Source organism: Dromaius novaehollandiae, unplaced genomic scaffold, assembly GCF_036370855.1.
Source record: "Dromaius novaehollandiae isolate bDroNov1 unplaced genomic scaffold, bDroNov1.hap1 HAP1_SCAFFOLD_27, whole genome shotgun sequence".
Lineage (NCBI taxonomy): Eukaryota > Metazoa > Chordata > Aves > Casuariiformes > Dromaiidae > Dromaius > Dromaius novaehollandiae.
Window position 1 is genome coordinate 3,732,687 of NW_026991415.1, and position 15,266 is coordinate 3,747,952.

The 15,266-nt window shown below is 54.3% G+C and overlaps 1 protein-coding gene across 1 annotated transcript; it reads right to left on the minus strand.

Annotated features, from left to right (window-relative positions):
- Window positions 1-12,928: 12,928 nt before the first annotated feature.
- LOC135326408 (olfactory receptor 14A16-like) lies at window positions 12,929-13,864 on the minus strand. The gene has a single exon (XM_064504296.1). It carries the CDS (start codon window positions 13,862-13,864, stop codon window positions 12,929-12,931), a length of 936 nt encoding a protein of 311 aa, XP_064360366.1.
- Between the last annotated feature and the right edge of the window lie 1,402 nt (window positions 13,865-15,266).

The window sequence follows — 15,266 nt, forward strand, 5'->3', positions numbered from 1 at the left end:
GCCCATTCCTCCTGCCTGTCTGAGTATGTCCTGAGCATTGCCTCTTCCATGTCACTAATAAAGCTGTTGCACCGGACAAGTTCCTGGAGACCCTGTGGTGCTCCACTTCTCCATGGCCTCCAAGAAGAGTACTGTGCACTCACCACTACCCGCAGAGCCTGACCACCCAATAAGTTCTTTAGCCATCTGGTTGTCCACCCATCTAGACGGTAAAGTTCTAAGTTGTATCCCACAAGAATATTGTGGGAGACTGTCAAACAGTTTGCTAAAATTAAGTTGAAAGACACTTTCTGCTCTCCAACCACCAAAAGAGCTATTTAATCGTAGAAGGCACTCAGGCTCTGGGGAGGCCTTGTCAGGTGCTAATCCACATATGGAAAAGGAATTCCTGCCTGCAAGAATTGCAGTAGCTATTGCCAGAGATGACAGGATCAAGGACCATTCAGGTCAGAAGGGACCTTGGGAGGACTCTGGTCCAACCTCCTGCTCACATGGGGATCAACACTGAATTCCCACCAAGTTCCTCACCACTTTGTCCAACTGTGTCCTGAAAGCTCCAAAAACAGAGTCCATAGCCTCTCTGGAACCCATTTCAAATGCTTCAGGATCCTCATTGCTTTTTCTCCCTTATATACAATTTTAACTGCACTTGTGTCAGCTTTTAACTGCTTCCTCTCATTCTCCTGCCGTGAATTCCTCTAAAAAACCTTGTTCTTTATTGGTGGCAACTTTGAGTTGAGAAGCTGCTATGAGTCCTCCCCAAAACCTTCCCTTTTCTGCACTGAACAAACCCATTTCCTCAGCCTCTCCTCACAGGGCAAGTGCCCCAGGCCCCAACCACCTTGGGGGCCTGCCACTGGACTCACTCCATGTGATCAACAGCGTTCTTCTATAGGGAGCCCCAGCTGGATGCAGTATCTAGATGTGCTCTGACGAGTGTTGAGTAGAGGAGGATAATCACTTCCCTTGATCTCCTGGCTGTGCTCCTGTTCATGCAGCCCAGGACACTGCGACCTCCTTTGTTGCCAGGGCAGGCTGCTGGCTGATGTTCAGCTCTCTGCCCCCAAGACTCCCTAGCTTGTGTCACTGCAGGGAACACCCTGCAGTGTGACCTGCATTTGTCCTTGCTGAATGTCACAAAGTTCCCGATGGCCCGTTCCTCCTTTCTGCCTCCTGAGGTCCCTCTGAATGGCAGCCCTCAAACATACAATTCTTCCTCCTGATTAGGTGTCATCTACACTCGTGATGAGAGTTGCATGCTCCAGGTCACTGATGAACCTGTTAGACAGCACAGGTCATAGTATGGAACCCTGCATACTCCACCTTTACCTGACTTCCTGGTCAAGCATGAACCATTGAAAATACCCTGGTTGCTCGATCATCCAGCTAGCTTTTTACTCATCCGGTTGTCTACCCATCTTATCGTAATGTCTTATTGTATTCAAGAATATTTGTGGAGACAGTGTCCAACACCTTGCTAAAATCATGATAAATGGCATCCAGTACTTTCTGCTCCTCCACAATCACAGGTCTTTGGTCACAGAAGGCAATCAGGTTGCACAGGAATGATTTGTCTTCAGTTAATCCATGTTGACTCTTCCCAGGCACATTTTTCATGTGCCCAGAAATGTGATCTGAGAGGACTGGCTGCATGACACAGTCCCCACCAAAGTAAGGCTGAAGGATCTGCAGCTCCCTGGGTGGTCCTTGTGGCCATTTTTGAAGATGGGACAACATATTCCTTTTTCTGCTCATTGGGACCTCCTCTGATCTCCACAGCCTTTCAAAGTGATAGGCAGTGGCCTTGTAAAGACAGCAGACAGCTCTCTCCATGTCCTTAGATGCAAGGCGTCTAAACCCAAAGGCTTGTATTGATTTAGCTCTTGCAAGCAATCCCTCACTCAATGCTCATCCACTGCTGGCTGTTTTTCTTCTCTGGAGCCCTGACTTGAGGCACAGCAGCCCAGGAGACCTTGTGGGTGCAGACTGAAGCCAAGAAGGCACTGAGCTCCTCAGACCTATCTGAATCTGCTATTATTAGAGCCCCTGCACCGTTCAGCAGTGAGCCCAGGTGTTCCTTGCCTAGTCTTTCTCCATTACTGGAGTAGTAGCAGCTCTTCTTCATGCCCTTGACATCCCCTGCAAGTGTTTATCCTCTGGGAGCTCTGATTTCCCTAACATCATCCCTACTTTGGTGGACAGTAGTATCCTGTTTAGCCAAGCTGATCTCCCAAGATGTCTACTAGTTTTACTGAGTATCGGTAGGGACCATCGTTGTGCTTGGTGGCTGCTGCCCTAAAGGACCTGCTGGCTTTCCTGAGTTCCATTGCCCTTCATGGCTGCCTCCAATGGGATTCCCTGGAGAGACCGAAAACTGCTCCTCTGAAGGCCAGAGCCTGTACACTGCTCTTGTCCTTCCTCGCTGCCCTCATGATCTGGGACTCCACTATTCCAGAGTCACTGCAGCCGAGGATTCCACAGATTATCACAGGCCTGATCAGTGCTTCCCTGTGTGTGTGAACCAGGTCCAGGTGAGCATCACCCTTCTTGGCCCATCAGGGAGCTGTGCTTAGAAGATGTCCCTGACACCCTCCAGAAACCTCCTGGACTGCTTGCACCCTGCTGTTTGCCCTTCCAATGAATGTCAGGGAGATTAAAGTCCCCCCTGTAAGAACCAGGCCTTGTGACCTCCTGACTTCTTCAGGTTGCTTAAGGGAGACTGTATCCACCTCCTCCACCTCCTCACCCTCGTTGGGTGGTCTGTAACTCTCATCACAACGTCACCTCTACTCTGATGCTCACGCACAAGCTCTCACCCAAACGTTTGTCCATCCCATGCAAGAGGTCCATACATCTGAGCTGTCCCTTCACACCAAGGGCATCCCCCCTGCTCATCTTCCCCAACCGTCTTGCCTGCAGAACTTGTACCCTGCCATCACAGCCCTCTAGTCATGTGAGCTGTCCCACTGCATCTCAGTTATTCCAACCTTGTTTCAGTCCTGTGACAGCTTGTGCATCTCCATCTGCTCCACTCTGTGCCCCAGCCTGCATGCACTTGTGTGTCTTTGGGTTGAAGAGCCTCAGCTGTGGCACAGGAAACAGATTTGTACTAGTGAAACCTGTTACCAAGAGCCAAGGACACCATGTGTGCAATGGCCCCACTTCAGAGCACAGACATGCTGGCATAGATAGCAGGTGGCAAAGTAATGGTGAAAGGAGGTTCCCACTGAAAGAGCAAACCATGCGGTGCCCAAGGCCAGGGAGAAACAGAGCTGGGCTGTGCAGGAATGCCAGGAGAGGGGTTTGCTGCCTGAGCTGATTTGTAGCACCCTGGGTCCTGTGGCAGAGGTGAACTGATCTGCAGGAAGGAAAAGGAGCCACTGAAGAAGTCTCTGGCCCTGGGCAGCCTGTGATTTGGCCACTCTGAGGTCGTCATTAGCCCAGTTCCTGGTCATATCATCTGGGGGTGAGAAGAGGTTCAGGAGGAGGAAAGCTAGAAGGTCTTAGGAGTTCAGAGACTAGAGCGGAGACCTTGGTGTGACGTGTCTCTCCCATTTATGCAGCACGCCTGGCTGTAGATGGGATGGACTTGGCTTAAAGGCAGTGGTGGGATCCAGTTGTTTGGGCACTGGTAGGAAATCTGAGATGCCCTGGGGCACTTGCCCAGCAAGCACTCCAAAGAGGCATGTTTTTCCTGTAGCTCCCATGCTGTATCTGCTAAAGACACGTGGTTGTGCTGGACACCCCAGGCATCCAACATGGCCCTGCCTATGGCCTATCTTTATGTCACTGAATCTACTGTCTGCACTGGATGGCATCAACTGTTTGCAATGTTGGGATCTGCATGTGTCTCAGCTTCTTAGTGAGTGGAGCTCTGGTAGCAGTGGACATCTATTACCATTTCAGTGGCCAAGGCAATTCCCTGCTTAGCCCCCAACTCATGCTCTACAAGGATGTAGGTCTCACAGTTGCTCCATCAGAGCAAGCAGACACTGGTACATGCCTTGGACCACCTCTGTCTCTTCCAATGTCACCAGGTGTTTGTGTGTGAGCACCTGACTCCCACCCTCCATCTCCAGGGATTATAATGGGAGCTTAGACCAAGATCTCGCATGCAGACATCCATGCTATGCTCACTTCTGCCTGGGCAAGGGGAATTCCACCTCCTGTGTGTTTTTTGTGGAGCTCACGGGAAGGATCTGAATCCTGCGCCACCCCAGGGCCTGCTAAAGCATCCTGAGAAGCCCAGACTGACTCATCTGAAACAATACCTAAAAAATGGGAAAACAAGCTCTGCTTTTGTCCCCATCTAGGTGTCCTGCCTAGTAAAGACATGGGGATAGGGGCTTCCTGAGTGGGACATTTCCACCTCTTGCAAATAACCATCCTCTGATGAAACAAAGTGCAATGCTGGAATCACTCTCTCTACACTGTTTAGAGAGGGAGCATCAGTGATTATTTTAGTTTATTGCAGTGAACATTTCCCAGGAGGAGGGAGCACAAGGGACAGAGACATTCAGGCCTTCAGCTGGGCCTCTGCTCCTGAGTGGGGCCAGGCTCCTGGGATGGAGGGAGCTCATGGCAACCTGGCAGCACTGCCCAGAGACAGCTGTGTGCAGGAGCAGCTCCTCTGCCAAGAGCAGCAGGGCTGCGGGCACTGCCTGCTGCTGCTGAGAGGAGCTGAGAGAAGACAGAAGCGCAAGGCAGTGTGGAGTGGGAGGACAGAGGAGAGCTCACTGTGGGAGGAATCTTCACAGCCCTTTGCATGGTAAGTCTCTGGCTGCAGGGCAATGCTACTGAGGTTCCTGGAAAGGTCTTGAAACCTGTCCAGTCACACAACTGGATTTTCAAGGATCACTCTCCCAGTTTCTCCATTGCACGGGAAGGGGACATCCTTTAGAGCAGGGTTTCCCTGCCACACCGTCACAGGGACAGGGCATCCTGTTATCTTCTCGCAGGGATGCTGCAGGGCTGTGAAGCTGGGGTGTGCACACAGGTCTGCATGGGCTGTAACTCACAGCTGTGTCCCTGCACCCCAGGGTGCTGTGTGCCTGGAGCAGTGACTCTGCTGCCTGCAAGGGCCAGCCCTCAGTCTGCCCAGGGAGCTCCCCACAGCACTGGGGGAGAAGCTGTGGGTGGGAGGAGAGACCCCCAGCAGGGCAGGTCCTGTCAAGAGGGAGCTGTGTGGGTGAGGACTGCTCCAAGCTCCGGCTCACTCCAAGGACATTCCTGGAGGGGCCTTTCCAAAAGGAAGGTCAAGGCAGCGGATACATGAAAGGGAAGGAGCTGTCATGAGTCTGTGCTTTCAGTCTGATTCTCTTCGGGTGGGGTGAAATTGGATTGGACCTGTCAGGTTTAGACAGGGGATGGAGGCTCCAAAACGGTGACACTGAGAGGAGCAGTTCTGGGAGGCACTCAGCAAATGCCTTCATCCACCCTGAAGCCTACAGACAGAGCCAGCAGCACCTTCCCAGCCTCACCAAGGTTTGTCTCCCCTGCTCCGGAGCACCTGCAACCACGGAGGTGCCCTGGGCAGTGTCCTGCCCCCGGGAGGTTTCTGCAGGGCAGAGCTGAGCACCCAGCGGGTGGGATGGGGTCTGTGAGCACTGGCAGGGGAGAGACGTGGGGACAGAGAAACAGCTGCCCGCAGGGACGGCTCCAGGCAGCAGAGTCATGGTCAGAGTGTGAGAGGAAACCATCAGCTCCAGCACCTCCTCTCCTCTGCCAGCCAGCACAGCCCTCTGCTCTCAAGGCTGTGGGGTCCAGGGCAGGAGTCGTTTCCTCGGCAGCTGGACATGCAGGAGAGGAGACACTGCTGAGTGCCCCCCAGCTGTGCAATTGTTCTCCACCTCTGAGGTGCGAGTACAGGGCAGCTGGGAACAGGCCGGATGGACAGGCCAGCTCTCCTGCCTCTGCACTAAAGCTGGAGTGAATCCTTTTGCCTCTCTGGAATCACAGCTGGTCCCTCTGAGTGCAGCAGCAATGCTGAGGAGCTCTACCTCCCGGAATCCTCCTCTGGTGTGACAGAGTCAGCTAAAGAAAACACAATAAGCTTCAAAACTATTCATGAACCCACATTATTTGGAACTGGGAGTGAAAATGCTGAAAATCCCTTCAACATTATGAGTGGAGTAAATCTGACCGGAACTGTGAATATAAATTTTAGTCACCACAGTTTGCATGTACGCAGTGCTGTAGGTCAGGGCTGACTGCTCTGGAGCCCACGGGCAGAGGACCCTGCTCCTCACAGCAAAATCAGCCAGCACAAACCAGAGCTTGAGCTACAGAGCTCAATGATGGTGCTGCTGAGATGGGGAGAGGTAATCTGTGTGTGTTTGGGAGGGTTTTAGGAGAAATCTTTGCTCAGAAAAGGGTGTCCTAATTTGTCAATGTCTCTTCTTCCTTAGAAAATCCCCCTGTGCCCTAAAGGAGCAAATGTCCAACAGCAGCTCATTGAGTGAGTTCCTCCTCCTGGCATTTGCAGGCACACGGGAGCTGCAGCTCTTGCATTTCTCACTCTTCCTGGGCATCTACTTGGCTGCCCTCCTGGGCAACGGCCTCATCATCACAGCTGTAGCCTGCAACCACCACCTCCACACCCCCATGTACTTCTTCCTCCTCAACCTCTCCCTCCTCGACCTCGGCTCCATCTCTGTCACTGTCCCCAAATCCATGGCCAATTCCCTGTGGGACACCAGGGCCATTTCCTACTCAGGATGTGCTGCCCAGGTCTTCCTGCTTCTCTTCTTGTTTTCAGCAGAGTATTCTCTCCTCACTGTCATGGCCTATGACCGCTATATTGCCATCTGCAGACCCCTGCACTATGGGACCCTCATGGGCAGCAGAGCTTGTATCAAAACGGCAGCAGCTGCCTGGGCCAGTGGGTTTCTCTATGCTCTCCTGCACACTGGGAACACATTTTCAATACCACTCTGCCAAGGCAATGCAGTAGAGCAATTCTTCTGTGAAATCCCCCAGATCCTCAAGCTCTCCTGCTCAGATGCTTACCTCGGGGAAGTTGGGGTTCTTATCATTAGTGGCTGTTTAATCTTTGGGTGTTTCATTTTTATTGTGGTGTCCTACGTGCAGATCTTCACTGCTGTGCTGAGGATCCCCTCTGAGCAGGGCCAGCACAAAGCCTTTTCCATGTGCCTCCCGCACCTGGCCGTGGTCTCCCTGTTTGTCATCACTGCAATGATTGCCTACCTGAAGCCCCCCTCCCTCTCCTCCCCAGCTCTGGACCTGGTGGTGGCTGTTCTGTACTCGGTGGTGCCTCCAGCAGTGAACCCCCTCATCTACAGCACGAGGAGCAAGGAGCTCAAGGATGCACTGGGGAGAATGGTTCAGTAGGTACAATGTCAGCACCAATAACCAACCCATGTGCATCACCTCATCATTCCCAGAGTATCTGGCATCAAGGATACGTGCTGTTCATTTGTTTCTTTCTTACTTTTCTCATTCATGACACTTCTCAGGAACCTCTCATTTGAACCTGACCCAGAGACCGTGCTGAAGCAGGAAGGCAGGCTTCCCCCTTCATCAGCAGAATTGGGGGGGCCTCAGAGCCTGCTAGTCTGAGCTCCCTTGGATGCCCTTAGGGCAATGGGGAGAGTTTCTCTTTGCAGTTTCTCATTCGGCACTGACACCACAGGTGCTCAGAGGCACAGAGTCAGGCTCAGATGAGTACATGTGGGAGGAGACCATGGGTCCCATGTCCATTAGGAGAGCTCAGCTCCCCTGGCCACAGTCAGGGTGTGATCTCTCACCCCTCTCCTGTGAGGGTGGCAGCCAGGTGTCACCCTGGGCTGGTCCCTTCCCTCTCCAGTGCTCCAACAAACACTGAGGAGCAGGAGTGGAGGGGAGAAGAGTCTGGATGAAGCCTGTGGGAACAGACCCTCTGCTCTTCAGCACCGTTCCCTCACCACCACAGCAGGCATATCCTCACTGCAGCTTTCACTTGGGGGCTGCAGCTTTCCTGGAGATTCTTCCACCAAGAGCAGTAGGACTTTCTCTTTTCAGAGCTGCTCTCCTAACTTCTACCCTGTCCTGCTGTGCTCTCATGTGTGTATATGGCCTAAGTACTCTTGTAATGTGGTTAATCCTTGTGCATTTCTGTGACCTCGGGCAGGACCAAGCAATGGGCACCCTTATACCAGAATAACACTTCCATAATAAATGGAGAGCTCCCCTGCGATGTCACTGAAGTCTGGCCTTTCTTCAGAAGATGAAGTCAAAAATAGGCCCAAGGGATTACACCATGAAAGGACTTGCTCTTCTGCTTGTGAACTCCACAGGCTCCGCGGGATGAGGTCCAGTCCCTGGGTGATCTGTTAGGGACTGACGGCTGGAATAGAGGCTCATCTGTCAGTGACCAGTGGAGATGAGGAATGGTCTGTGCATCACCTGCCCTTGGCTGTCCCACAGGTGACAGTGCTGATGACAGATGCCCAGCCTTCTGGAGGGGAATCTCCAGGAGATCCCCAAGAGAGCTCAGGGGATCTGCAGGGACAGCGTGTGCCTGGGGTGGGCAGTGAGTGGAGCCTCACAAAATGAGGGGTGATCCACAGTGGAGTAACCAGAAGGTAGAGCACTAAATCCAGGTATTCATGGGGGAACGAGGGCTCTACAATCCCCAGAGAGGCAGTAGGGACCCAGGAGGCCCAGGGAAGGGACACTGGAGAGTGATTCCTGCACCCTCAGTGAAACACCACAAGCTGGAGTTAGTGCCCCCCCCCCCCCAAACACATCTCCTGCCATTGCAAATGCCCTGGGGTCCCTCTGAGCACCATCCATGAGCACAGTCCTGTGCCAGCAATATCACTGGTCCCTGCACAGCTGGGTCTGCTTCCCACCTCCACCAGCACAGCCAGTATGGAATAACCCTGTAGACTCACAGCCTGCTCACCCTGCAGAGCAGCACCACCAGCCAGGGGCCCTGTGGGGAGCATGCGGCAGGAGTACAGCAACGGCCAGGCCAGCACAGACACACTGACCTGGGGAATGGCCCTCTGGGGAGCAGGGATGTCCCAGGAGAAAAGCAGGGCAGCATTCAGAGAGAGGAAATAAGAAGGAGAAACAGGTTTCTCTGGTCACCACCTCGGGGCAGGCTGCTCTGTCCCTGGGGCAGCAGGAGCTGCCGGAGGGGCTGCAGGGCCAGGGCTCTGGTGCTGTGCTGGGCAGCGGGGTGGGCATGGAGGGGCTGCAGACAGACAGGGAGGGGGATCTGCTGGGCACAAGAGCAGGGGAGACACCCTTGAGCTGGCATCCACCCCGATCCTGGAGCCAGGACAGCCACAAAGGCATCACCCATCCAGTGACCTGGACATGCAGCTAAGGGCAGGGCTCTTCACCCCAATTTCCCTGCTCCTCCCCCTGTTCCTGACACCACTGCTGCTGTGCCCATGTCAAACCCTCCTGCTGCCAGACTGCCCCAGGCCCGAGGCAGCTCCAGCTCCCTCCAGGGCTGCACTGGAGCCTTTCAGGAGCAGGCTGAGGTGGAGCTGGCACTGCCAGGGTGGGTCAGGAGAGGGCAGCTCCCCTCTGCCACGCTGCAGCTGGGGCTGGGGCTGGGCATAGCTTTTCCCTGGGGAGCTCCCTGAGGAGCTGCTCTGGGGGATCCTCCGCCTCTGCCCTAGCAGCAGCACCAGTGCTCAGGGTGCCGGGGTGGAAGTGCACAGAGAGGGGAAGGGGAAAGGGCTGCCCAGGGGGAGCATCAAGACCTTGTCCGTGCATGCAGGGATGGAGTGAGGAAAGCCAGAGCTCGGCTGGAGCTGGAACCACAGACCTCAGACATGGAAAGGGCTTGGGTATTATTAAATGACTCCTAAATGGTCCCCTGGAGTCTGAGGGGTCCGAGCACCCAGCCCCTGCTCAAGCTGGGCTGTGCCCCACATGAAGGTCAGCAGACAGCCATGCTCTGGGATCTGTCACGGCCTGGTGCAGAAGAGAGGCCCTGCACGGCTGGCCTTTTCCCCTCCATTGGGATACGGAGACCTGCAGGAGGATGGAGCTGGCCATGGACCACCCCACAGCTGGGTGAGCAGCCAGTGCTGCAAAGGGCTGATGTGAGGGGCTGCTCTGGGACGATGGCCCTGGAACAGTTTCCCCAGGGTGTCCATGCAACACAGGGAGCAACCTGGGCTCTTCTCTCCTGCACTCTCCATGCCCTGCTGCCTTTCCCAGCAGACCTGCACTAGCCTGCAAGCACACAGCTGTGTGCTCCCACACTACCATTCACACACAGTAGCTGCCTGATGGCATTTTTCCTTTCCCGAGTTTTCCACCCAGCCCATCCCCGGCCTTCCCCACCTCCTTGTCCCTCTCCCCAGCCAACCCAGCAGAGCAGCCCAGGCTGGGGTGGCCCCACAGCAGTGCCCACCTCAGGGGGCTGCAGAGCTCTGGGCACTCACCCCACAGCCCCAGCGCCTGCCCAGGACAGCACCAGAGTCCTGGCCCTGGGGCTCCTCAGGCAGATCCTGCTGCCCCAGTGACAGAGATACCTACCTTGAGCTGGTGCACACACAAAAGGGTTTCTCCTTCTCTTCCCCTGCACATGCATGCACCCCTGCTCTTCCCCTGGATGTCCCTGCTCCCCACAGAGCCTTTCCTCAGATGAGTGCTGGCCTGGCTGGCCGTTCTTGCACCAGGCTTCTAGCTCATCCCCCCCAAACCTGTGGAGAACCCCAGAAAAGCAAGAGGCCCTGTTCGGGTGCAATTTGTTGGGTGTATTCTTGAGACCAGCTTTGGAAGAGGAGTCCAGCCTCCTGGCATTGCACTGAGGAGAGCCCCTTTCATTACAGTGGTGCTCGTAGGGAGGTCAGCACCACTGACCCATTGCTGCCTTCAATGTTCTTTTAGTAGTTGTTTGCTCTTCTACTCTATGTTGGGCAGGGGCATGTATAAAGTCACCCTCTCCCTGCCCCCCCCCCCCCGCCCCCATGTTGCTCTGGCTGACTCAGGGAGACATTCACTCTCTTTTGATTATCTCAGAGAAAAACATGTACACAAGCAGTTGATCCACTCAGCTGTGAAATAGCCAGCTGATCCATTCAACTGATAGAGCTGCTTATCTACAACAAGGGCCACCCTCCAGTCCCCCTTGTGCTGTGATAAATCCAGTTTTCCTTGCAACAGCTGTGGTCCATCATACCCTACGTTCTTCCCTGAACCTTGTGGGGATTTATTGGTCAGTCCCAATCAAATAAGCAGAGAGAGATATATTTCTTGTAGCATGTACTAAATTACCAGACTAGAAAGCACCTAGGTGTTTTGGCAAAATAAGCACCTACAGCTATAACAAGAGGCTTCTAGGCTTAAATAGAGTCAAGTAAGAAATTCAAAGAACACAAACTCAGGCATCTGAAAAAGAAGGATTGCCTTTATCCTAAATAAAATTGCCAAACTTAATGCAATCATGCTAGAGAAACTTCTCTCTGAGGTCACATGAGGCTAGCTGCTTTGTTTTTGTAAAACACAGGTAAAATGTTTTAAGTATTACAGCAATCCTTTTAGACAATGGACAGACATCTTCCAAGTCTAACTGTGCCAGCTGAATAGGCCAACACCCTCCTACTTATGCTAGTGGAGGGCATCATTTATACATTGTATAAATGTATAAATGCCTGCTCAGCCCCACTGCCCTCAACATGCCCCAGTGACCCCACTGTGCAGTCACCGTACAGGGCTGGGTGCATTCAAGGGTAAGGAAACGTCCCCCTGGCACAAGCCCTGCGACAGCCTTCGGTGCCCCGTCCCCCACAGCCCTCCTGCTTTGGCAGCCTCCACAGTTTCTGCACCTTGCCCAGCCCTGGCCATGTCCCACGCAGGTGTTAGCACACAGCCGTGCCCAGGGCCTGCTGGGGTCTGGGCCAGGAGAGAGGCTGGCTAGGCCTGGCTCTTCCCCTCCATACAGGCACTGAGCCCGGCAGGAACGAGCTGGCCACAGAGCAAAACTTACCCATAAAGCTGGGCTGTGCAGCCAGGGCTGCAAATGGCCTCCACTCTTCTGTGCCTGGCATGCTTGCTTCCCCTCCACGAGACCTGGCTCTGCCCCACAATCCCACCGGTGTGTGTCCTCACCCCAGGGAGTGCATCAGTGCTGGCCTGCCTGGCCACTCCTGCACCCTCCCCTGTGCTCCCCGCAGGGCCCCGAGCTGGCGGTGCTGCTCTGCAGAGCGAGCGGGTTGTGGTGCCCCAGGGCCATGGGGTGACTCTGCACTGGCTGTGGTGGTTGGGGTGAGAAGCAGACCCAGCTGGACGGGCATCATTGCACCTGACAACCCCCTACCAAGGGGTCTGTGGCTGTGGATGATGCTCTGAGCAATCACAGGACATTTCAAATGGCTCAGGCTGTGTTCAGGTGTGTCCCTAGAAGCAGCCCAGGGTTGGTCATTGAAGGTGACATGAACCACTCTCCAGGCTCCCTTCCCTCTGCCTGCAGGGTCCCCACTGTGGGCATCTGTCACCAGCCCTGTCACAGGGCAGACAGTCCCAGGCAAATACCGCTTGACCATTCAGCACCTCCAGGAGCACTGGGCACCCACAAGTGAGAGCTGAATCCAGCCCTCATTCCCTAACACAGCACCCCATGAGATCATCACCTTGAGCCCATGGAGACCTCCAAGAAAACAACAGTCCTTTTCAGGGTGAAAGTCCTTGAGTGAATTACTGGCTCCAGCTTTGGAAGAAGAAACAAACCTTCAAGCACAGCACTGAGGAAACAGCCTTTTATTAGAGACCGGCCAGCTCCGACACAGTGAGGGGCAGATTTACAGAAGGCCTCTGGGTCAGACAGACTGGGTTTGTGCCTCTGAAGGAGTGGGATGATTTCAAATACTTCTGTACAGACATGATTATCACAGATACAATGCCCAAAGCACAAGAGTTGTCTGAGATAAATTCAAGTCACTTACAAAGAGGGATGGGCAAGTTATTGCTGCTGAACTATTACCAGTTGAAGTAGCTTCCTTAGTGCGTCCTTGAGCTCCTTGTTCCTCATGCTGTAGATGAGGGGGTTCAGTGCTGGAGGCACCACCGCGTACAGAACAGCCACCACCAGATCCAGAGCTGGGGAGGAGAGGGAGGGGGGCTTCAGGTAGGCAAACATTGCAGTGCTGACATACAGGAAGACCACAGCCAGGTGCGGGAGGCACATGGAAAAGGCTTTGTGGCGGCCCTGCTCAGAGGGGATCCTCAGCACAGCAGTGAAGATCTGCACGTAGGACAGCACAATGAAAATGAAACACCCAAAGCCTAAACACATACTAACCACAACAAGCCCAAGCTCCCTGAGGTAAGATTCCGCGCAGGAGAGTTTGAGGATCTGGGGAATCTCACAGAAGAACTGGTCCACTGTGTTGCCTTGGCAGAGTGGTATTGAAAATGTGTTAGCAGTGTGCAGGAGAGCACAGAGAAAACCACTGGCCCAGGCAGCTGCTGCCATTCTGACACAAGCTCTGCTGCCCATGAGGGTCCCGTAGTGCAGAGGTCTGCAGATGGCAACGTAGCGGTCATAGGCCATGACAGTGAGGAGAGAATACTCTGCCAATATGAAAAAGACAAAGAAAAAGACTTGAGCAGTACATCCTGAGTAGGAAATGGCTGTTGTGTCCCTCAGGGAATTGGCCATGGATTTGGGGACAGTGGTGGAGATGGTGCCAAGGTCGAGGAGGGAGAGGTTGAGGAGGAAGAAGTACATGGGGGTGTGGAGGTGGTGGTCGCAGGCTACGGCTGTGATGATGAGGCCGTTGCCCAGGAGGGCAGCCAGGTAGATGCCCAGGAAGAGCGAGAAGTGCAAGAGCCGCACATTCCGTGTGTTGGCAAATGCCAAGAGGAGGAACTCATTCAGGGAACTGCTGTTGGACATTTGCTCTTTTGGGGCACAGGGGGACTGTCGGAGGCAGAAGAGATGTTGACAAGTTAGGACAGACTTCTCTGAGCAAAACTTTCTTATAACCTCCCCCAAACACACACTCATTACCTCTCACCATCTCAGCAGCACCGTCACTGAGCTCCATCACTTGAGCTCTGGTTTGTGCTGGCTGAGTTTGCCATGATCTGCCCATGGGCTCCAGAGGAGTCAGCCCTGACCTACAGCACGGTGTACGTGGGAACAGGGGTGACTAAAATGTTATTCCCGGCTCCAGTCAGATTTAAGCATTAATAATGCTGAAGGGATTTTCAGCTTCTTCATTCTCGCTTCTAAATAAAGTGGGCTCATTAACAGATTTAAGGCTTGTTTTGTCTTCTTTAGCTGACCCTGTCACATCTGAGGAGGATTCCTGGAGGTAGAACTCCTCAGCATTGCTGTTGCACTCAGAGGGACCAGCTGTGATTCCAGAGAGGCAAAACAATTCCCTCCAGCTTTAATGCAGAGGCAGGAGAGCTGGCCTGTCCATCCGGCCTGTTCCCAGCTGCTCTGTGCTCCCACCTCGGAGGTGGAGGACAGTTGCACTTGTGTCACCCAACAAAGAAACAACACCGCAGAGGGCAGAGGAATGCACTTCCAAAGTGCCCATCAGCACTCTTCCTGAGGGTGTGTGAAAGAGGTCTCAGCCCTCCCCTTCTAGCCAGCAACACATCGGGCTCCTTCCAGCTGCCCACATCCAGCCTCCCAGCAGCATGTCCAAGGCCTCAGTATCTAGGTGGCTTCTCCCTGGGGCACCTAGAGAACAGGCAGCTGCAATGGGAGAGCTGGGCCCTTCTGGAGGGCAGCTGCAGCCCAGCCAGACACCCCAGGGAAATGGCGGAATGTCTTAAGGATGGGGTGTCCTGACGAGAGAGCTGGCTCATTCCCAGCCCCCCACACTGCACTGCCCAGAGCCCCACAGGCTAGAGGGGCACTTGGGCACCTCACTGTCAAGGACACGTCTGCATGGCAGGACCTGCAGGGTCAGTGTTGTCTGAACTGCATCAGAAACCCCCCTGCCCAGAGAGTCCAAGCAGAAGGACAAGGGCAGCAGGGGCAGGTGGCAAACACGGCGCAATGCCATGACATTTGTGCCCAGGGAGGCAGGGACAGGCAGGCACAGAGGGGCACTCAGGAGTGTCTCCTCTCCTGCATGTCCAGCTGCCGAGGAAACAACTCCTGCCCTGGACCCCACAGCCTTGAGAGCAGAGGGCTGTGCTGGCTGGCAGAGGAGAGGAGGTGCTGGAGCTGATGGCTTCCTCTCACACTCTGAGCATGACTCTGCTGCCTGGAGCCGTCCCTGCAGGCAGCTGTTTCTCTGTCCCCACGTCTCTCCCCTGCCAGTGCTCACAGACCCCAT

Excerpts from the sequence above, each read along its gene's own strand:
- LOC135326408 (XM_064504296.1), bottom strand. The coding sequence starts at position 13,864 with ATGTCCAACAGCAGTTCCCTGAATGAGTTCCTCCTCTTGGCATTTGCC.